The sequence below is a fragment of the Leptonotus elevatus genome, chromosome 7, assembly GCF_054856555.1.
Source record: "Leptonotus elevatus isolate MCC_2025b chromosome 7, RoL_Lele_1.0, whole genome shotgun sequence".
NCBI classification, from domain to species: domain Eukaryota; kingdom Metazoa; phylum Chordata; class Actinopteri; order Syngnathiformes; family Syngnathidae; genus Leptonotus; species Leptonotus elevatus.
In genome coordinates this window covers 10,201,028-10,225,426 of record NC_141245.1, presented here as the reverse complement: position 1 = coordinate 10,225,426, position 24,399 = coordinate 10,201,028, and the positions used below count along the sequence as shown (strand labels likewise).

Here is a 24,399-nt window from a genome sequence, read left to right as displayed (position 1 = left end):
ACCATCATTAAGCTGTGTTCCATTCCAGTGTATACAGTCCGTTCTCCTATAGGAGGCGTTTGGTTGTTGTTAACTGCTTTAAAGGGATGCTTGACTCATTGAGCCATTTGCTGCAGTAAGAAAATAATATTTTGTCTAGAATTAATGTGATAATTATTTTTTTCATGAACAATTAATACCTTTAAAACCTCCTTTTGCCACTTGCTGTCGACTGAAGATGACATCGCCCGTGCGTAGGAAACAGATCACGACCAATCATGGCTCAGTTTGCTGACCAAACCCAGAATAGGTGAGTCGTGGTTGGTCGTTGACTTGTTGCCTATTTACTCAGCACGCGTGATGTCATCTTCAGTCGACAGCAAGTGGGAAAAAAATGTTTTTAAAGGTATTCATTGTACATGAAAAATAATGACGTTATTAAATTATGGACAAAATATGAACTTGTTACTGCAAGCAGGGGCTCAATGAGTCAAGTATCCCTTAAAGCTCTGTAGGAAAAAAAACAAGATCTGATCAAAATTTCAAATGCAGAGGTCAAATCACTAATCATTGTGATAGAGAAGGAGAACGAGAAAAATCATATACAAGACAGAACCCACTATCTCTTATCACAGAGGAATCAGAAGAAGAGGCTTTACGTGGGTGACGATAGTGACCAAAGATGACACCTATGGCATGCAGTGTACGTCCCAAAGCTGTGTGTGTGTGTGTGTGTTTCCCTTTCATGCCTCCGTGCTTGTGTAAGCGTGACTGAGAAGCAAAGGAGAATATTTAAAGATGATTTGTCATGAGAGAGTGGCAAAACAGTGGAGCCAGCACAGGCCTTGATAATCAATGCACACGCACACACACACACACAGGACTTGAGCTATCATTTAGCCGGCTGGAAAAGGCTTTGGTCATTTATTTCTCTCTGGGTGGAAATTGTCTGTGGCTGCAAGAACAGTATTGCACATCAGAATCTGCACTTTTGCAGAAAACCCCATCTCATGCAAACAGATAATATACAATGTACTCTATAGAGTGTCGGACAGATGTGCACAAACCCACTATGCACAACACAGTGGATGGCCTCACTTATGTGGCTAATTGGACATGTTTTACATAACACAGCAAAATACGGATACCACAGAGAAGACATGGACAAGCACAACAAAGAAAACAAATCATATATAATTAATATAGAATATACACATATATAATGCTCACTGAGTTAGTGAGAAAATTCTATCCAAATCAATCCCAACAATTTAAAACCATCTACTTTCTCCTTGTGGAAACAACATTTTGTTGAACTTCCACACTCTCACACTTCACCACTCCTATGTTTGGTTTGGTGCGTTTTCTTCAGAGCTGTTGATAAGAGTGTGATTGGCACTTGGATCAGAAATAGACCTCAGTGCTACAAATTGAAGAACATCACACTCCAGCAACGAAGGTGGGAGAGACAAGTTTCATGAGTGAGAATTTACCCAACCTGCATCCTGACAAATGTGAAATCAAAAAGTTCTGGGAAATGTATGTACAAATACAAATATGAATGATATACTGTCATGCAAGACAGACCGGTTTGGGGCTGAACAACAATGCTTAGATTAAAATATAGTTTTTATGTCAAAAGCCTGAAATATGTGAGAGAAATTTCTGATTCTTTGTAAATAGATTATTTATTGGTCCTTTTGAACAACAAAAAAAAAAATGAAAATCAACTTCCACATATGACTTTTGATTTGTGTCATATTTGATACATACGGTCACAAAGGTTTAATTTCGTACATTTATAACTGTCAAACATATAATAATAAACAGGCATATCAGATATATTAGTATTTCCAAAATCAGAAAGAACATTTCCCATTGTTAATAAGTAGCCTATAATGTATCTGCTATCATGCACTATTGAGATTTGAAAACTCCACCAAAGTAACTGGAAAAAGATAAAAAAAATTACTAACTTTTTGGTTAACAAATTTTTATTTTGAATAGTGGAAAGCCTTAAAAAATTTCTGTTCTTGCACAAGGAAAGGTGTACTTTGCATTTCTTACAGTTGACATAGGCAAATTGGCCTGTGCAGGACTTACATCTCTGTCGTGTTTGTCATTTTGGGAAATAATCAACAATGTATGATCAATGATCAATTATGTAATTTAAACGTTTTATTAGTTTCATTGAAAAATCAAGCTTTGAGTACATGGCAAATGCAAACATTTACAAAAAATAACAGTTGACTGATTTAGCGTGAAATTACTTTGTACACATACTGTTTCAAATTTTATACACTTACTTTTAACACGGTTTTACTAAAACATTTAGTCAAAAATATTGAGTACTTTCACATTACATCCACCCATTACCTTTTATAATGTTGTCTAAGTAATATTTTTTCATACCTTAACCACTCTATTATATTTGACAAAGAAAATCTTCAAAATGTCTCCTTTCTCAAATGTGATGATCTTGCAAGGTCGCTGGAAAAGCCATCAGTTTGGTGATACTGCCTTCTAATGGATTATCCGTGCAATGAATGTGTCAGATCATATACGTCAGGGTTTTAATGGGTGGAAAAAAATATTATACTCATGAAATAGAGGGCTCAAAATGTCTTGTAGTTAATATGACGTTTGGTTTGGCGTTATAGGGCTGTCATATTCATAATTAATGCATTTTTTTTTTATGCAAACGGTGAAGAAACAGCACTATCCAATATTGCCTCCTGGTTTAAAGTGGTAATCTAACTGCGGCATCTCCCTCACAAGTTCCTCTTTTTTCTATCATCTCCGACCTCCTGCCACAGACATTTAAATAACTGAAATCAATCAATATGACGCATGGACAAAAATATTCAGATACACTTTTAATAACAACAATCAGACAGAGACTAAAAAGACAACAGAGCAAAACAACATTAACATTATGTTGGAGTGGCATTTATGTAGATGTGGGCTGGGATGGCAGTGCTGCGAGGAAGGAACATGTCCAACAGACAAAAAATTATCTTTTCACTGTTGTATGTATGTCCGCTTCAGCCTGCAGTGCAGCAGTCGAGAGTGAAAATGAAAGTCCCCAGACACCACATTAACAGACAACCTTACACGCACGTACGGATGTGTCCATCAATAACCTTAGAGGGTAAACATTCCTGTCAACTAAGCATTTTTATGAGTAAATGGAATTACAAAGTCAGACTTTTGCTCAACCGTGTGAAAAGAACGACCAAAAGGAGACACAAGCATCTACGTATTTAGCCTTTAATGACACAAACACATTCTGTTGCTCATGTGCTTAATGAATTGATCAATAAAATAGTATAGTGAAGAAAGCAACTCAAGCAAGAAGTGAGTGAGAAAGGCGTAGAAGTGATTGGGCGGCAGGAGAAGACCGAAGCTTCTTCATCGTCATTCTGGGGTGCAGACTGTGCTGCCTTGATTATACATTCAGCTCCGTTGTACAAAATCCACACAACTGGGAAGAAACAGCCCTGTTAGCTCAATTCAGCATTCTGCTTGACCTTCAGACTGTGCGTACGTGTGTGTGTGTGTGTGTGTGTGTGTACACACACCAGGTATTCCTCATTTATTAAGGATATTTATCTGCTTACACAGCCATATTATATAGACTCTCACGCCTTGTTTGGGAATAAAAAGTAAAGTGCTATCTGCACCAAAAGCAATAAAGTTAAATATATCAGTAGAAAATTTTGTTTTTATATATATATGTTCAGATGTTCTGTTGTTGTTTTTTTGTCTTGCTTTTGTCTTACTGTTTAATTCTTGAGTGAAACTCACTCACCTACTTTGACACAATTGACTGCTCTTATAATCAAATGTCTCACCACAGATGTTTATCGAAAAGAGGACAACATCACTGTTACACCGCCAGGCGGAGCCATCAACAGTCCGCGTTTCCCCAACTCGTATCCACGCAATCTGCTGTTGTCATGGAGACTGGTGTCGCCACCGGGAAGCCGGATACACCTGGAGTTTGATGGTCACTTTGGCCTGGAGGAGGCGGACAATAACGTGTGCAGGTAACAAGTGGGGACATGGATATGCTCTACAGTAGATGGATCAGAAGGAAGTGGCTGGATTCTGAGGACATTTGAAAGGATGGTTAATGAAGGTATCTGCTTAGAACAGGCCAAGAATAGTGACAATGATCCTGTCGTACAAAAGATCTCTTTGTCCTTTTCCACACACATTTAAAGGGAATGAGAGGAGTTACTTGTTACCAACACCTGGTCTAACCGGCCTCCGTGAAGATTTACACCGCTCGGTGCGCCGGATTTGCACCGGTCATGTAAATAGCGCTTCAAGAGGTTGCTCAGCAGAATGATCATGACGGTGCGGGGTGGTCATGGGCAGATGGGCCTCAGAATGCAAATATGTGTTAGGCTTGACAAGGAATGAGGAAAAAAAGTCAACTAAGTTTCGGTTCACCAAGGACAAGAAAGAGGGCCAGTGAATCAGAAAGGAACTCTGGCATGGATGGCTTCAGATGACAAGTTTTAATGACACGGCAGTAAAAGCACATGAACAAACTATCAATTGATGCAGTGAGGGAAGACAAGAACACAGGTAGCCATAGCAGGAAGACAAAGAGGTATTTACTTTTTAGGAAAACAAGCTTGTCCTTGAGGGTTGACAAAATAAAATAAACTTTTTGATGACCATATGCAGCACACTTGCCTTTGTAAGCCCTTTTTTGGCGGGGGACAAAAATCAAGGAAGAGCCACAGCAGGGAATCAAAAGGAGGTGGGTGGGGGGTTTATTTGATAACTTCCACAACCTACTTGCCTGCTGCATTACATTAAGTTGTATCTCAGTTAATATTTGCCTTTCAATAATACTGCATTTACAAGTATTCGATTAAATTGACATTTTGTCAAAATGTGAAGTGAGATGTGAGACATAATGATGATTATAACAACAATGTAAAGATGAGATCAAATTAGCCAAGGAATACTGGGTTGACTTACATTAATATATTGAAAACCTTATAACAGCAACAGTACCAAAAATGGAAGCCAAACCGTCACCTGTTGAAAACTAAAGAAGGCCAATTGATGCCAATAGCAGATGATCTGACAGTATTGTTATATAATCAGTAAGCCAGAAGCGGAGGTGTCTCATTAACAGACATTGAACAAACAATTACTGCTGATGAAGAGGGAGATCCACCAATTATCTGGAAAGAATTGAACAAGCAATTAAACGCTGGAAAGTCGCAAAGCCAAGTCGTAATTAATCTAGTACTGAAAATTGACATCTTCACTCCAAAACCTGGTGACGGCCCGAAGAACTGAGCACAATCAATAGTCATTCTTCGACTCAGGAATGTGAATTAAAAATACAAACTAATAAATGCCGTAATCTGAGGTGTTAGTATACGTACTGACGTTTTCTTGGCCTCTTCCTCCTTATTATTCGCCGCAGGTATGACTTTGTTGAAGTGGAGGACCAATCAGAGACCAGCACAATCATTTGGGGTCGCTGGTGTGGACAGAAAGCACCGCCTAGTCTCAACTCCAAATCCAACATCCTCAAAATCACCTTCAAGTCTGACGATTACTTTGTTGCAAAGCCGGGATTCAAAGTCTACTATTCATTTCTGGTGAGGCACACGCACACACACACAGAGGTTTGTTTTGCAATCTTTGTGGGGCCATCTCATTGACATAATGCATTTCCTAGCCTCTTCCCCTAACCCCAACCATCAAAAATTATTGCCTACCCCTATTCCTTACCCTAACCTCAACCATAACCCAATTCAAACCTAAACTAAAAAACCAAGTCTTGATCCTCAAAAAGAGGTCTAAACTTGTGGGGCCCAGCAAAATGGCCCCACATGGATGGGTGGGCCCCACAACTCTGTGAAATCCCGAAATGCTGGCCCCACTATGTAACAAAAAAATGACCACATACACACACACATACACACAGATGACGGATGAGTAGTGAGTTGCTGTCACATCTGGCCTAATCTGTTTGATTCCTTCAAAAATGTTCAGGCGAGACATACAATGTTGTGATGGCTAATCCAAAAAAAAACAAAAAAAACATTCACTTCACAACGCATACAGGCCTCCACTAGACCCCTGTGGATAAATTAAATGTTCATGCTGTGTCTTTGCTACATACACAAAAAGAAAAAGAAGCTTATTGATACGCATGAATGGGGAGATGTCAGTGTGCAAGCCTCCGGAGCTCCTGAGGATTTGCTGCCTTGCTCAAGTACTGCCATCCTTTGAGTCCAAGCACCTGACCAACTGTTAAAGTCAAACTAATATTTGCTTGCTGTCTATATGTTGTCACACTCAATTAGACAGTGGGACCTTAAAAGCCAAAGTCAATTGTGTTCTATAGGATGCTGTTGGATTTGTGGTTGGTTGAGCTTTGAAAACAATGTTTCCCACGGGAAATAATAAACATGGCAAGAGTCCATTCCCAGTTCAAATCTAAAAGCTTAATTAACTGAACACTTTTGCATGAGATTGTGACAAAACGTAGGATTTGCCCGGCATGTAGTGTTTTCAGTTTTCACAATGACCGTGAATTAGATCAGCAGTAAAATATGGTTGGGTTGAGTGATGGGTGGATCGAGATAAGATGCTGTAGGTGTGAACACAGAAACATTTTGTCTTTGTTTGTCAAATGAGCAGATAAGGAAATCAGCTTAGTCACCTTGTTGGGAAGAGGAAAGAATAAAGAGAGGACTTCTGATGTTCCTCACCCTGTAATCACAGGGAAAAAGGGAGAAAAATAGCAGTTGAGAAACAGAAAGTCATTTTAAGATGTCTGGTTTCCTCTTTCATGTCACAGATGGGACTGACATTGTTCATTATCTGCAAAAAAAAAGAAAAGCAAGCCCAAGTTACAGAGATAAATAGTGCATTTGTAGAACATCCTTTGCTTTTATTCTTCTTTCATGTTGACGTAAAAGCTCCCGTGTCAACAGCTGACTCCCATTACAATTCGTGCTAAAAGGTTTGGCTATATATAGCACACTGTATACTGTGCAGGTAGTATACATGAACATGCCAAAATGCAGCGCATTCTACTTGCGTTTGCAAGTAGAATTGTGCTGTTTATTACCCCGTCTCCTTCTCCTCTTTCGCTCTCCTTGTCAAATTCTCATCAAATCACTCCTTTGATGAATTGTACCCATTTATACGACTTCTCGTTTGTCTTTGAGTAATAGCGTACACAGCTGGACTGAAGTTGTGTAGCTAGCAGGTCTAATTTGTTCTCTTCAGAGCTGTCAAACTGATAAGAGGGGGGAGATGTGACGGCAGCGAGTGGGAAGGAGGAAGAGAGAGGACGCATCTCTGGAAAGAGAGAACAGGTGTCTGAGATGGTATCAGCAAGTCAGCTAATGACTTAAATGCCTCAACTGAGAGAGGAAAACAGGAGGAGACAGTATAGAAGCTGTCGGAGGGCACGGACTGAGCTGGATTCATTCCGAAACATGAAGGTTAGGAAAGAAAAACAGAACCCTAATTGCTTTGCCACAGTTGTTGCATTATGTCTAATAATTAAAATCTCAATAATCAGCTTTACAATGACTATGATTTGATTCGGTCTGCAACCTGCGGCTTTGGAACCACATGTGGCTCTTTAGTCTTGTGGCTCCCTGAGGATCTAAAAACATTTGTAGAAATTATTGAAATTTTTCAAATATGTATTTTAATCTTTTCAATAAAATACTCTTTGAATGAATTAACAATTAGGTTAAAAAATAATAATATTTTAAAAATGTCATAGTCTAAATTTGTAAGACAAAAGGTAAATGAAAACATTTTTTTTTAAATACCGGTACGTAAAGAAATAAAAAATAAAAAAATTATTTAAAAAAAATTAGAACGAAAATTACCATATAATTAATTTACACAAAATTGCCCAAAAAAGTCTGAAATTTTATTTTTTTAAAGGCAGAAAAGCACATTTTCAAAAAGTAACCATTAAGTGTCCAAAAACAAAAGAAGAAAGGCAGAAATTTGTCATAAAATGTCTTTGGAATGGTAAAAAAAAATAAAAAAGTTAGAAAATTAATTATAAAAGAAAAGGCAGAGAAGAAAAACATTTGTAAAGTAAATATAAAATGAAATCCCCTAAATTATCATACAAAGTACTGGTTCCCAGCCACCAGGCCGCGGCACAGGTCCCGGGCCATGGGCCAGTTTGAACCGGGCAGCGGCAGACCGCACAGTTGAAAAAAAAAAAAAAAAACTACTTTACTTCAGGTGAATTGATTAGCCGAGGCTTAAAAATATTTATTTTGAAGTGACCGGATTCTATCTGTTTACGACGTACTCTTGACGCATGTCAAAATGCTAATTATCTTAGTCGCGTTGCGCTGATGCTAATCAACAAATTAGCCAAATGAGTAAAAAACAGACATATTTGGAAAGTTTCTTTGCAACGGAAAAAAAAAAGCCCTGTTATGAGACAACACAGGAGCCGATGACCAAGAAGAAAAAGAAAGGTGCGTGGATTTACAGCTACAGATTATTCTCACGCATGATGGCCCGCTCTGCGGCGAGCGGCTCTTAGTTTAGCGTTATGGTGAGTGAGTTACTCTTGGACTTTAATTTTGTCTTGTGGTGCCTTGTTATGTTGGCGCATTTAAGGAGGGCGCTGCTAATACCCCAGTTGCTGTGTTGCTCATATCATTCATAAGCATGACCTCACCATATTAAAGCGTTGTTGTTACCCTTGTTGTGGTGTTTTTGCTGCTAGTACAGGTACATAAAAATACATAGTGGATTTGCATTGGTGTTGTAGCCTTTTTATGAATCAGCCGTCGAACAGCCAAGCATCCCACCCCAACCCATTGGGTTGCCGGTCCGCGAAAGTTGTGGACTTGTATGAACCGGTCCATGGAGGAAAAAAGGTTGGGGACCACTGATATAAAGTACACAAAATTGTAATAAATAAATAAATAAATGTCTGAAAATGTATGTTTAAAAAGTAACGATAAAATGTCCAACAACAAAATTAGGCTACCATAAAATGTCCACAAAATTGCCAAAAATTACAATAATATGTCCGTACTGTTTCGTTAAAATTAGATTTTTGGGTTATTTATTTGGCCTAAAATGAAATTGACATTAAAGGTTGCTGACCCTTAGTCTAGAAGCACAATAAACTGTATAAGAAAACAACACAAAACACTGCAAAAAAATGTCATAACTTGGTGGCAGCTCAATCGCATGAATTTAAAAATGTAGCTGAAACGGCTGAGAATCACTGCACTACAAGTAAATAGGAATCCTCTCTAATAAATGCCTTCGCAGTTTCTCTAGTTGAGTACATTTAAGTACAAAGTAATAAGTAGTGCACGGGAAAGTGAAGGAAAACATAATGTCAGATGGCAATAAGTCGCTCAAAAAGCTTTAAGTGTCTCTTGATAACTGGTTGTGTGTGGTAAAAGTCGACAGTGAAATGCTGGGGCCTTGGTGGCCATCGAGAACACACTTAATCCTCAGCTGTCTCACTGTCCGATTGTACCAAATGGAGGTTGAAAAGGGCAGTTCCCTGGTGTCCCCGCCACTCCACTGCTTCTGTAAATAAGGGAGTGCCCTTTTGCCACCTGCAATTCCGCTCGTCACAGATACTTTTCAGCAGCCAACATTGTTTCATACATTATACAATCAAACTACCACGAAAAAAAAGGTCAGGTTTGTTTATTTGAGGGTCAGGTGATGTTTCTTGGCTTTCGATAAAGGTCAATGTTAGGTACTCCAACATTTCCCACACTCTGTTTGATCTCTATTTCCATTTTTTTAAAGTAGCCCAGATGTGCATGACATGATACATTTAACCTTAAAAGGAGATGAGAGCCAGGTTGTGTAAACTTGCATGCACGCACATTCTTACAGGAAAGCCTCTGACCTCATTTTACACAGCTGGTTGACAAACATATATGAACGCAATCATTAAAAAGCCACATGCCAGAATTTGTTCCCTAACATTTGCAGATGTAAACAATCAGGACATTACTTTGTTGTGTCAAAGATGAATGAGCTCTCACATCTGCACCAGAGATGCTATTAAAGACTTCAAGAAATGGATTTCGCAGCAAATGTGATTTTATGTCAGAGCCTGAAAATATTGAATTAGTCATTGCCTGAATCATTTTATACCTTTCACATGAAAGTGATTTTACACTTGCTATATTGTGCTAGCCGATTAGTACTTACCAAGTGTGATCATAAGAACTTACCTTACAAGGTAAACTATTACCACTTATTTAAGTCAATATTATGACACAAAAATCAGTTGTGATGTATTATAAAACTTCACAACTGAAATGATTGTGTGCTATTCAGTAGACAAAGCTACAGTATATAATAGGGGTGTGAATTGCCTAGTACCTGGCGATTCGATTTGTATCACGATTCATAGGTCACGATTCGATTCAATACCGATTAATCCCGATACAAATCTATAAATTGATTATTGCGATTTTTTTAAACTCAAATTTAGAAAATACTAATCAGTAAACTTGTACATGTACACTGCAAGATTTGTATGAAAATGTATTTATTCATCCGAAAATACAGGCTTATAACTGAGCCACTGCATTTAACATTTTGCAGTGTTTCATGTTTGAACAGCACTGAAATAAAATATTAAGGCTTAATGTTCCATTAATATAACATTCTTCCATGCTTAATGTGTGAACCCTAACCCTAAGTAAGATGTTTTGTTGAATATTCCCACAAAAAAAATTGTGGTTTAAAAATCGCATAACGAATCAATTCGAGAATTGCGCCCTGTAATATCGCGATATATTGCCGAATCGATTTTTACCCCTAGTATATAACAAATTGTGATAGACAAAGGAAGCTTCATGAAGCACTTGCAATATGTTTTGACTCATCTAGATTGTGGTTAAAAAGAAAAAGCTAGTGCAATAGAAATTGATTAAATTTTTACTGCTATCTAGAGGAGTCAAAAACGATCACAAATGCTTTGTGAAGCTTCATGTGTTTATCATGAAGAACAAAAATATTGCTTGCGTTATTTTCCCTAGTTATCCTTTACATTCACAATTATCCTTTGAAGAGACATTTTCATTGACAAAAATTCAGTATAAAGACAAGCCAGCACCTTCCTCAAATGCTTCCTTGGATCGCTATTTTACCTTTTTGCTGATGATACTGTTTGCTGGCCTCATCACACTGTCACTTTCACTGGGCCCAAGGTTGTACTATATTTCAGCTGAGTAGAGTCAGCACCTTAAAGTCAAAGGCTTTGATTGCTCTCTCCAGATTTGGAGCGAGTTTCTGCCCCATGTGACCGAGTTAATATCTCCAAATTATCAGGCAAGATGGCGCACAAGACATTAAACAGCAGAAATTGCTTTTCTATGTGGACAGTTTGAGCGTCCGGGTCTACACGTCCAGTAGGAACACAAAATAGAGTTGAGTTATCTGATTTAGATGCCTTCTGTGTGCTACTTGCCTGAAGTGGTAGGGCATGTCCATGTGTTTAGAGGCCCTTGCGGTGGCTCCACAACACATTGCGGGGATTATACAGCTCAAAAGGCCTGTAAAAGCTTGAGGGTGATGTTTGGGGGAGGGACATCTGGGATTCTCTGATTTAGTCGTTTGCCACAGTTCTTGAAAAGCTAAGGATGGAGTGTCTTAACACTCATTTATTTAATAGGCCAAACCAATAAAAAGGCATTTAGACAGCACAGACGGGCACCGGGCTGTGTGGTCACATTTCACAAATCCCTCACACCAATTTGGTTCTCCAGCAAAAGACTTGGATTAAAGAGTGTCATAGTGCACTTGAGCAAGGAACTGAATTCCAAAACGGGTTGGTAACACAACGTGGTCCATCTGGCACCTTCCTCCTTACTCCATGCCCATATAATTCATTTTATGAGCAGTGCATGGATACTCAATAGGCGGCTCCCAGGCCCACCATCCGTCTATTCGTGGTGCCCGAACTGTCACAGTATTTTCCAAGATCAGAGGATGCACACATGCAAACACACTCAAAGTGTGTAGCCTAATACATGTTTCTTTCATTCTTGTGTTTTTTTGTGTTTATAATAAAAAACAAAAACATCCTTAAGTTGACTCATTGAGTCGTTTTCAGCAGTAAAAAGTTAATATTTTTGAAGTAGGTAACGGCCAATCATGGCTCACCTATTTTCTGGGTTTGGTCAGCAAACCGAGACATGATATGTCATTACCTACTTTCCTCAGCACAGGTGATGTCACCGTCAGTTGACAGCAAGTGGAAAATTTATTTTTAAAGGTATTAATTGTATGCAAAAAAAACGAAGATATCAAATTCATTCTGGACAAAATATAACTACTGGGAGTCCTCGAGTTACGTCGTTTCGACTTTATGGCACCCGTGTCTTGTCCATAGGACCTTCTTTTTCTTTAATTTCACACAGTAGACATGCTAGTTTAAAGTTATTTAAAGTTGTGTTGTTGTTACGTCCAGCAACGGACGCCCATCGAGGAGGTCGGCTCGCCATCAGGTTTGTCACATTTACGTGTTTAAGTTTGCCGTCTGTAAGCAATGAATGTCCGTGCCGAAACACGAAATATTGTTTCCGGCGTCTTCCGGGTGGCGCAAATATGTTTTTTAAGTTTACTGTACAAAGTATTTTGATGTAAATATCGACTTTAACAGTGAAATCCGACTTAAGTCGAAATTCGGGTTACATCGCCAGCGTAGGAACGGAACTCCGCTGTAACTTGAGGACTCTCTTTAACACCCCTCCTCATGTATGACACGGACATGTTTTGTTGTATTCTACTATTTATTTCAGTTTTTGGTCAAAATGGAAATTGCATTTGCAATTGCAACTTTTTGTTGCTGTTTTAATCATTACAGTATTAACGTACGTGGTTTGTCCGATCCCACTGAATGGACCTTTGACCCATTGAAATAATAATTTTTGGCCCTCTAAGATATCTGTTTGAGTACCCCTGAGTATTGCAGGGAAATGAATCACATTAAAGTGTAATAATGGAAACCCTGAATAATCAATTGATCAATGAATCCATTATTGCTGCCTTTCTTTCCCCTAGCCTGACACCCCCCTGCCTGCATCCCAAACTAACTGGGAGGCTGTCACCACATCGGTGAGTCTGACACGGGTTCTATGAATGGTTCAACTCCTGACTACAAAATGTAATAAAAGTTCGCATAATTGTAACACAGATAAAGTGTTAGTCAGCAACACATCAATTTATTTATTTAATTTCAATGTCGAACCCGATAAATAAATAATACCTTGTATTTTAGCATCGAATCTGTGTTAGTGTATACCATACATACCCATCCAACCCCTAGCACATATAGCAAAAATAAATGTTTAATGGTCACATTATTATTATTATGACATAATGCCCGATTGCATGGTACGAGGCACAGCACATATTACACGCACACAGTCGATTCATGCATACGCCACGCTGCATGTATTATACATGTGACTTGAGATGTAAAATGTCATGCTTTCTTAGACTAATGTTTTTGTAAGTGCATGTAATCCCAGTCATTTGTGTTTGTCTCCGTGTTAGCGCTCTGTGGTCAGTGACGTATGAAATCATAATAATTAGTGTGCGTTCTTGCGTATGGCACTTTTTCTGCATGGCCTGACGTGTGTGCGTGTACACGCTCTGCACGTATGTATCACTACTACATAGGGGATGCATGTGCACAAGTTTGCCCTAGTTTAAGTATTCAAAACGATGTAGGGAGCTTGTTATAGTCACTGGACAAATAAACAAATGTCTTTATTGCAGACACATGGATTATTAAAATGACATTTAAAGTACAAATGTCCCGTATTCTCTGCTCTCATAGTGTAAACTTTTGGTTGGCAGTTCTTTTGGTTCGATTAAACATCAAATTCAAAAATATTCATCGACCTAGCGTACAAATAAAGTTGAATATTTGTATTTTTTTTTATTTTGATTATTAGGATGGCAGTGTTGTGGGGCCATCGGCCGTGACAGAGGATCCTCTCTCATTGGATGACCTGGATCGAACCATTGCTGCCTTTGACACTGTGGAACAGCTTCTGAGATCGTTGAACCCAGACACTTGGAAGCAGGACCTGGACAGCATTTACACACAAACGCACATTCATTATAGATCCAGGGCTTATCATCTGGCAAGCAGGCACAACAAAGGTAGGTTGCATGCAGTCCATTTAAGATCAATGATGGACACCCATCAATGAACAATTCATATTTACATTCATGGGGACAAATTCTTATCTTTCTTAACCTCACACGTCCAACGGGGGGACAACGGACGACAAGTAACACACAGCAAGATATTCATCAACTGGGTGTGGGGGGGTGCAAATATTTAGCTTACCAGGGGGTCAAGAAAACCCAGGCATGCCGCTAGGCTTATAAGGCACTGTGGGAAACCTTGTGATTTGTGGTTTTGCTTGTCGAAAGGCTTTAGATTTACATATTTATTAAATGCTTTTATTAAAACTGTTACTGGTAAAGGATTAAATGAAAATATCCAAACCCAAAAATATTGACTATATGTTGAACAAGTTCTGCTTGCGATGCATTATCAATGCAATGAGCCCTTTTCCGAATCAAGATCAATGCCAAATTTAAAAATTATGGATCGTCTATTTTATACACTTTGATGACGCTAGAAGGATGTGCGATGCGACACATGTACAGTAAGCTAGTGAGAAATTAGTTTTTAGATATTAGCAATATGAATTCACATGTGTATGGTGTTCCACAGGGTTCAATTCTGGGGCCTCTGCTGTTAAATTTTAACTGCTGCCCCTGATTTCCATCCTAAGGAAACAGCGGTGGTTGTTTTAAAAGTGTTCTAAACGTAGATTTGGGCTGAGCCAGCGTCCTAACTGCATGATTTGCGATGCCAAGTTGAACAATTCTAGCTATCTAGCGAAACTAAAGGAACACTTCCTTAAGTTGCATGGAGATGTGGAATACAAGAACACAACACTTTCTGAATTCAAGGTGAAGAGAGCCAGATTTGATGAAACTATTAGTAGCTACTCTCCCTGTCTATTAGTGTTCATTTTAGCAGCCATTTTAAAATTTAGTCTCAGTTTTAGTCCAGTTTCAATCACGCTTGTTAGTTTTTTATCATAGTTAATCATGTTTAGTCGACTATAAATCGAGCATTTTAGTCTAGTTTTAGTCAGGGCAATAATTATACCCTTTTTCTTTTTTTCTTTCTTTCTTGTCAGCAGATAATATTGAACATTTCTATCTAATCTAAAACTACTTCACATAAAATGTTCTCTCATCCCAGCATTGTTATTGTTGAAATGTTATAGCTGTTGAATTATTGTTATGTTACAAAAAAAACACCAAATTTGTTAACTTATCGCAACGTCTTTGTGGTGAACTGCGACCCCTCGTCAGGTTTGTTGTCTTCTTTTCTTGCTACCTTGTGTCCACATTCCTTCCCTTCGACTAAAATCAAGCATAGGGTTTTTCTCCACTTCAATGTAGCGATAATGTTTCCATATATCGCGTCTTCTCTTTCTTCGAAGCAAAGCAAAGCATGGGTTTGTTAAGTGAGTTACATTTTCATCTCGTCTTCATTAGTCCACGAAAATGCAGACTGATTTAGTTGCTGTTAATTATTTCTTAATGAAGGTTTTAGTCTAGTTTAGTTTTCGTCCGGTGAAAAATGTGTGTTGACATAAATATTTTTATTTAGCTTTCATTAACGAAATTAACACTGCTGTCTACACTTGTCTTGAATTAACAAAACAAAAAATCACATTAGATTTTTCAATAAAGAAGAGTTTGGTGAATGTGCATCGGAAACTTCAACAATGTTAAGAACCAATGTTCTAAAACGAGCAATCTGTTTGAGTTTGGAGTTTTAATTGATTCTCTTATTTAATGTACAGATTGACTATATTGTGATGTCTGTCCACAACAAATGCTCACACAAGAAATGTCAGTTGTCAGAAATCTTCAAGTTGGTAGCAAATCTGAACAAATGTGTCTTTATCTTTCTAACTGGACATACCTGCCTTCCTTTCACTCTCGGGTGTTTGATAAATGTTTGAGCTGGACAGCGTAATCAATGCATGTGTATGTTCTGTTAGCTGCCGATTGTCCCATATGTTGTGGAAAACATATTGCGGCCCCCTCGGAGGAGTAGTCGCTGCAGGTCGTTGATACGACACGCCACCTCACTCTAATTGGAAATTCAGCTTGTGCAGTGGAGCAGAAATGTGCCGCAGTCAGCAGCTTAGCTTTGTATTCATTAAGACACACACATCCTCACTCGCTCACATTCTCCTTTGTTCCCTTAAAGACACCAAGCCAGATCATGATTACAATTGATTATTAATTCCAAGCTATATGTAGGCAAAATAACACATACAGTCATAGCTAACTAATCAAACTCTTCATTCTATGTCACTTTGAAAAATACAAATCAACAGTGGTAGGCATACATTTGTTAACTGACAGGTCAGAAGCGTGAGGATAAAAATGGCAAGGTTACATGAACTTGGTCTCAGGTCCGTTCTATTATGAATGAATGGAAAAGACAACCCCCACCCCCCCACCCCTTACCCCCCCCCATCTAACATCTTGGTAGACCCAATAGTAAGAGAAAATCGAATCGGCAATATATCGCGATATTACAGCGTGCAATTCTCAAATCGATTCGATATGCGGCCGGATCGATTTTTAAACATCAATTTTTCATGGGAATATTCAACAAAACGTCTTACTTAGGATTAGGATTCACACATTAAGCATGGAAGAATGTTATATTAATGGAACATTAAGCCTTAATATTTTATTTGAGTGCTGTTCAAACATGACACAGTCTGCAACCTGTTATAAGCCTGAATTTTCAGATAAATAAACACATTTTCATACAAATCTTAGTGTACATGTATGTCCAAGTTTACTGATTAGTATTTTCTAAATTTGAGAAAGAAAAAAATATCGCAATAAACAATTTATAGATTTGTATCGGGATTAATCGGTATCGAATCGAATCGTGACCTATGAATCGTGGTACGAATTGAATCGCCAGGTACGAGGCAATTCACACCCCTATCCAATAGTGATATTCCTCTGCTTTGTTTCTCCACATTGTTGTTTGCCTTGATTTATGTCATAAATAGAACCCTCCATGACAGACATTTTTCTTTGTGTCAACAATTGATTATCTATAGCACTAGACGTTGCTCAGACCTGTCAGCCTCTTCTCTCACAATAGTCCACATCCTAAATGCCATGAGACCAAAAGTACACATGTTTCTTTTCAAGGGAAACTGCCAGTCTCACATCTGTTGTGGAGTGATTGCAAAGCTCTATTTGTTTGTTTGATTGTTTTAGTAGCAAGAATGAAATTGTTTCATGATCATTTTGCTTATTTGGAGCATCTGCTAGTCTACTATTCCTGCTTGCTATCTGCTTGAAATTCAGTCCATGAACGATGCTCAATCCGCTAAATGCTTTTTTCTTTACTCATAAAGTTGAACCTTGGTTTCCATATGACCTGGTCGATGAACATTTAGGGTTACGAAGTACGTTTTTGACAGTTCTGGCATTGGTGCGGATGGTTCAGTTCCGCTTTTTCATGTGTTGTGCAACTTCGTTGCAAGTATCTTTGTTTTTTTGTTTTTTTTAGCTTTCAGTATGAGACTCAAGTGAATTATTGTTATGGAATAAGAGCCAAGTCGTGATGTAGCTATACAGTTTTGTTTGGTGTAAACTACCATCAAAGAAAATGTATAGTGCATTTCTCTTACTGATTGATTTTCTAGCTAACACACCATGTTATTTCTTTATTAGTGCGCTTCCACTTAATTCTATAATGTACTGTATTTAGACTGATAAAACAAGGTAAAAAAAAACAACAACAACAACAACAACTTATTTGCTTTTCCATCGTTTCAATGAGAAACATTACCACATTGGAACAAATTAAATTTGTGAAGCAAGGTTCCACTGTATTTCCATAATTCCTAATGTGAAATGATGCTGCAGAAAAAGGTCATCTTCCCTCAAATATGGGTTACTATTTGTTGTGGGAAAATGAAGCATCATGAACCACTTGCAATATGTTTTACTCCTCTAGATGGTGGTCTTAGTTTAAAGATAAAGGCCAGGCAATGGAAATTCATAAATTTTCCACTGCATCTTTAAACCAAGAGCGCCATCTAGAGGCATGAAAGCATATTGCAAGTGTTTCACGAAGCTTCATTTTCCCATCATTACTTACTAGCGTCCATTCATCAGTGAATGAATACTAAAGAAAAACTGAGACAGGCATAACATGTGAAGTGATTCACTTTCCAGTTGACCTGAATCGCCTCTACGATGACGTAAAGCGCTACAGCTGCACCCCTCGCAACTACTCGGTGAATCTACGTGAGGAGCTTCGGGCCACCAACGCCGTCTTCTTCCCCCGGTGCATGCTGGTCAAGCGCTGCGGCGGCAACTGTGGATGTGGCACTAATAATTGGAACAACGGCTGCACCTGTCAGGCCTCCAAGACCACGCTCAAACTACACGAGGTGGGTCACGTGTCATCAAGACATGGCTCACACACACTCAGTAGAACAGGAAGGGCATGACATGAGAACAAAGGGATAATTCAGTAGTTATTCACTATTTTTTACTATTAATTTTGCCATCATTTTTATGATAATATATTATTAATTAAGTACGAGAAAAGTAGCCGTTGTATATCATTTTTATAACTCCGGTTTCCTCCTACTTTCTAAAAACATTCATGTTTCTAAATTGCGCATTTATTTCAATTTAAGTGACCAAATATATCTTCCCATACACTCCCAACTATAAATAAATGACGCAAAAAGAAAGTTTGAAGGCATAATCAGACTGGTTGTGCTCAACAGGTCCCAATTTAACAACTAGTGACACACTTGTAGCATCTCACTCTTTCCTCCTTTCTTCATCTCTTTACTTTTCCAGTTCTCCTCTGAGCAACGTTAAAATCTTTTCCTTTTATAGGCTCCCAATGTCATTCAAGCTTTTCTCTCTTGCCCTGCCATCTCTTTGTTCTTCCACTGTTTCGTTTTGAGTTTCCCTCTCACTTTCTCTCTGTAATGTCAATTACAATGAGACTGCAGATTTGGTTTTTTTTATTACTCATATTTTTAGTATTTATTTTTTTATTACTCATCTCCTGGTGGTTCCACTGATGGGAATTAGAGAAAAAAACGTCCTTTCTGTTTAAATATGTTTAAATCACATGATTACTTTTTGTTTTCTTTTGAAAAGCTAAACTGGTCTTCAGTTTCCCAATTCTCCACCCAAACTTTTTAAATGCTGTCCATTCACTAGAAAACAAATTGAAGTTGTACTCATGTGCACTATTCAAATAAGAATGAATGTCATATAACATCATCTAAGTGAAGCCTTTCAGCAACGCTCAAACGAAGCAGTAGTATTACTAGCGCTCCAAATTAAAAACACCACACCACCCACATTTTACCAACACAAGACAATATGTTTAAAATGCAGTACACTACTTTAAGTGGGAAATTTGGGTAAATTGGCTCACAATTATTATTTTTTTCAAACCCCAAAAATTCTTCAAAAAAAATACTGAAAAACATTACATATATGCTTTCATAAAGAATTGGGGAAATGGAATATATATATATATATATATATATATATTGAAGAAAAAAAAGGGAGGCAAAACCCCAGGTTTCAAACCGCAAGTATGCAGGGGTGAACTGTACTAATTAATAATACATGTTGGTGAGTTTTAGTTTGTATCTTTACTGTGAGTTAAATGTTTGCATGTTCTCTATCCCTCCTGTTTTACCCTGGAGTTTTAAAATATATTTCCTCCTTTCATCTAAATTTGAAAAAGACTTTCACTTGTGTCAAAATCCAGTGGGATTCATTTATTTCAAAGAACGTTGTTTTTCTGTTGTTTTGGCCGATGAGTTAGAGTTTCTTCCTGAAACATATACAGAAATATGACATTTCAAGTACGTTTACCATTAACAACCAAATCAGGCAGCCTTAGCCAGGCCTATTGTTTGAAACTGACTTGTGTGAGACCTTGTGATCAAACACAATTTCTGTGCACATTTTTGTATGTCACTGGAGCATCACACTGACCTAATGTAAAAACTGCCCATCCACCTCCCCATTCACATACACTATACACTTAATGCTGGCATCTGTTTATCCAGTGAATACACGAAACGTGTTCTTTTGCATTTTTATTCAAATACACAGATAATGCAAACATATTTCTGGCCATTTACATTTAACAGGCATACATGTGTGCACATTCGTATTAACACAATACGGTTATACAAACATTTGTCTGTCAATCCGCATGCGCAAAAAGTAAACCTTTGCCTTCCCATTAACAAACGCGCATAATACAACACACTGTATGCCAGCGCACACGCATACAGACATGATGCGAACATGGGTGAGGAATGGGACAGAGGTTCAGACCTCAGGAACAACACAGCTTAGGCCATGCAGGAAACATTTGAAAGTTCTGCACTGTCTCATCTGATTCTTCGCATCTCTTCCAGGTGCTCAAGTATGCCCCGGAGAGCACTCTGTTCCATCGCCATCGCAGGGCAAGGGTGCGCTGGGTCATTGATGAGATCTTCCTCACACACCACGACAAGTGTGAATGTGCCTGTCCCTCGCAGCCTCCACGCTGAGACACAAACGCTCTTGAACTCTTGGACATTTTCTGCCAATTTGCCATGATTTTTTTTTTTTAAATACAACCAGCTATGCAGTAAATGCAGAGAAGAAATGATTTGACGGATGATGCACAACCTGTAACATTACGTAACAGTAAGAAATCCAGAGGAATAATCGTGAAACTCAACTAAAAGTCAAACAGTAATGAACGATGCAAATACATTGATTGCATGAGTTAAGTGGATCTTCAGATGTCTTTTCTGAGCGACGGACGGGGAGTGGGGGAGGGGGGGGGGGGTTTGAATCCAAGCTGAGGCTCATTGGAACCTAAAGACTAAAAAAGCTGTTATTTATAATACAGAATTCCCCACCCTTCTGATTTTCCACATAAAGCCTGTCTTTGTTTTGCACACATTCCTGTCTGCAAGAATTCCAGCATCCTTTTGTCCTTCATTCCGTCTGGACCCCGTTCACTCCCCTTTGTTTCCCCCTCGCAGCCTCTTCTAACACACACACACATCCTCGCCTATCACTCACTACTAAACATATCCGAGATGTCAGCACAGGCTACTGCACTCTGCCCAGTTTTGTGAGCGTTCCGGGCATTCCAGCCACTAACCGGGAAATCTGCTAACACCATCCACCTCAGACTGAAAAACATCACAAGGAGAGAGAGAGAGAGAGAGAGGGACAGAAATGAAACCAGTCAGAGAGACACCTGGCAGATGTTTGCGGATATTTCTTCATAACATACACTAGTGTTTGAGCAACAATGGGCCACTCCTTTGTTTCAAACAAATTTCCGAATACTTCCTCTTAATTAATCATCTTATAAAGACACTTTGAGGAGGGCTTTTTTTCTTTTCCGGCACAACAGTGCTGAAGAAATATAAATAAAGGCATGGACGAATGGATTTGATTTGTAAGAACCATTCCCGAGTCTTCAACTACATCAAACACCTTTGGAATGAACTAGAACAGAGTTTGCAATTTGGGACCGCCCAGGTGACATCAAACCTCTTCGACTTTTATAATCAGGCCAAAATTCCAACAGGCACACTTTAACAGCTCTAAAAAGTCTTCTCAGAAGATTAGAAACGACACAGCTAGCTAGCTAGTGAGCTAGCTAGTTAGTTAGCTAGTCCTGACTTCAACAATCAACAACATCACACACCTTTGCATTTAAAGGGATACTTGACTCATTGAGCCATTTTCAACAGTAAGAAGATTTTGTCTATAATTATTGTGGTAACAAATGTTGACATCACCTGTGCTGAGGAAGAAGGTAACAACCAATCACGGCTCAATTCGCTGACCAAACCCATAAAACAGGTGCGCTCAGAAAAAAATGTGTACCCACTTGACAACCTTTATATAATTTGGCCCGAATTGAGACCTACTTGGGGAACCATGGCCTGCCGTAAGGATTAAAGGGAATGCACACACTTCCTGAGTTGAATCAGAATATACACTGAATTCACACATCACGCTCACAACATGGATGCGCTAAGTCCATATTTTCACCTTCAGCTAGCCTGCTGATGTTTGCATTTTTATTTGTCAAGGATCCGTTTCTTCACACGCACGCAACCTTGTAATTAGCACTTTAAAGCAAACATTTATGCAAAATTAGATCAATGCTATTTTTGTGAGTGTGTATGTGTGTATGAGGAACTACTTTTGTCTAAGGGGTGAAGAAGATTCCCAACAGTCTCGAACCGGGCAGCCCAAGCAACCCTGTGACTTCAATTTGGCATGTGGCAATGTGTGAGACAGTGTGTAAGTACGGTGCCATTGTGTGTGTGTGTGTGTGGGGGGGGGGGGGGGGGGGGGGTGTTGGTGGATCTGACATAAACAACTTAGATGTGAGATTTAAATAACACAAGTCCTCTATTGTCTCGCAACCATCGCCTCCCTTGCGTCTCGCCATCACACGCTCGGACACACGTTGGATGTCAAAAGAAAAAAGGGTTTTCACACTACTTTTGTTCTGAAGGCAGACAAGGACAATAATTGGATGCCGAACTGACTCCTAAAGCCATCTGATCTGTTTCTGATTCCTTGTCATGTCAAATGCTTGAGCAGCATTTTTACAAGGCAACATTGATGGAGCGCAATCATTGTAAACAACAAATGCCTGCAGCAACGAGAAAGAAAAAAAAAAGATATATAGATTGTGCGGTTCTATAGTTAATTTTTTTAATCTGGTGGGCCACTGCCCTGACTTGACATCACCACTGACACAGATCATCTCTTTATGATACTAACCATAGCACATATAAATGTTCAGTTGCTTTCGTATGTGGTGGCCATTTCCATTTGTTGTATTTGCACACAAAATTGACAAGTAAATGCTCTTGAAGTTTGGAAGTTGTCCAGGTCATGAGTCATCAACTTTTGATAATGTTCCTGCATAGAAGGTCAATTCTAACAATATTTGTGTGCTGTCTTTCAGTGTGACAGTGTTGACAGCACATTCCAGTGTTGCACACGCCAAAGTGTCTTTCAGGAAATAACACAACCCAAAATAGCAACATTTAAAGTTACTTGGGAGACATTTTACATCACTTTCATCACCACATAAGCTCCAGATTCAGACAGAACATTAGAAACTTAGTCTAGCTTTGCAGACTTACACTTTCTTCTTTTATTTCCCCATTTGTGACACACACATCAATAATGATCAGCTCTGTCAAAAAAAAAAAAAAAGTGCTACTTTTGCCATCTTTGGACTATTCATGACAAAAATGTAGGCTTTAATTTATTGTGTCTTTCTCAGTTGTTTTGTTTGGGGGAAAATCAGCTGGATGGTTTTGATAAATAAAGTATTCGCCGCATCAGTGAGTCTTGTAGTCTTTGCTGTGTGTTTGATCATGTGTAGAGTGTAACGCATTTGTGGCAGATGGAGTGATCTTCGAGACGAGGAGGAGACGAAGGAAGGGTAAGAGAGCATAAGAAGAAGAAACCGCGGGGAGAAGGGCTCGATGATGTTGTCTTGTACATGAGTCGCCATGGAAACCACATATGTGCTTTTCAGGCCAACGTATCTGCAGTAAGGTCAGCGGAGTCAGCGCCACAGAAGTCAGATGGAAATTAATGGCTGCTTGGGCCTGAAGGGATGATTTAATTGTTGATTTTGTATTCAGTGATTGAGTGTGACAGCAGGCTGTGATTAACCATTTCCTGTCTGTGTAGAAGGCGCTTTGATAAGAGTTCATATTTGAGGTGACATGCACTCCGATGCGTATACTCACTTTGCTTACCGTGGAACCTCTGAGGTCACGCATAATCTGCCCTGCGGAACAAAAAAAAAATTTTTTTTCCTATGGGAAATAATGAAGACAGCATTAAACTAACAATCGCCATCACAAAACCTCTGTTATTGCCTTATTCGGAACCTCAAAGCAGTTTTAATCTGAAGATGGTTGTACAATGATGCGGTGTTGATAGACTGTAGCCATTGATCATGCAGATCACAATCAAAATTATGAAATGTGTTTTATCACAGTTATCTGAGAGGTCAAAAAAAAAAAAAAAAAAAAGATGTGCAGAATGGTAGTGATGGAAAATGAAGCTTCATGAAGCACTTGTGATATTTTTTGACTCCCCTAGATGGTGCTCTTGGTTTAAATATAAAGGCTAGTGCAAAGGAAATTGATTACATTTCGACTGCATCTTTCAACCAAGAGTGCCATCTAGAGGAGTCAAAAAATATTACAA

General features: G+C 38.7%; 1 protein-coding gene across 2 annotated transcripts in view; it reads left to right on the top strand.

Annotated features, from left to right (window-relative positions):
- Positions 1–20,918, top strand: part of pdgfd (platelet derived growth factor d) — a 41,970-nt gene extending 21,052 nt beyond the window's left edge. The window contains exons 2-7 of one of the 2 annotated variants that reach the window (XM_086080657.1): positions 3,839–4,028; positions 5,435–5,612; positions 13,063–13,116; positions 13,962–14,172; positions 18,325–18,542; positions 20,559–20,918. In XM_086080657.1, coding sequence (XP_085936783.1) covers positions 3,839–4,028; positions 5,435–5,612; positions 13,063–13,116; positions 13,962–14,172; positions 18,325–18,542; positions 20,559–20,693 — 986 coding nt within the window. In that variant the 3' untranslated portion in view covers positions 20,694–20,918. The remainder of the gene's footprint in view (positions 1–3,838; positions 4,029–5,434; positions 5,613–13,062; positions 13,117–13,961; positions 14,173–18,324; positions 18,543–20,558) is intronic. The other variant, XM_086080658.1, reaches the window with a different exon arrangement.
- Positions 20,919–24,399: the final 3,481 nt, after the last annotated feature.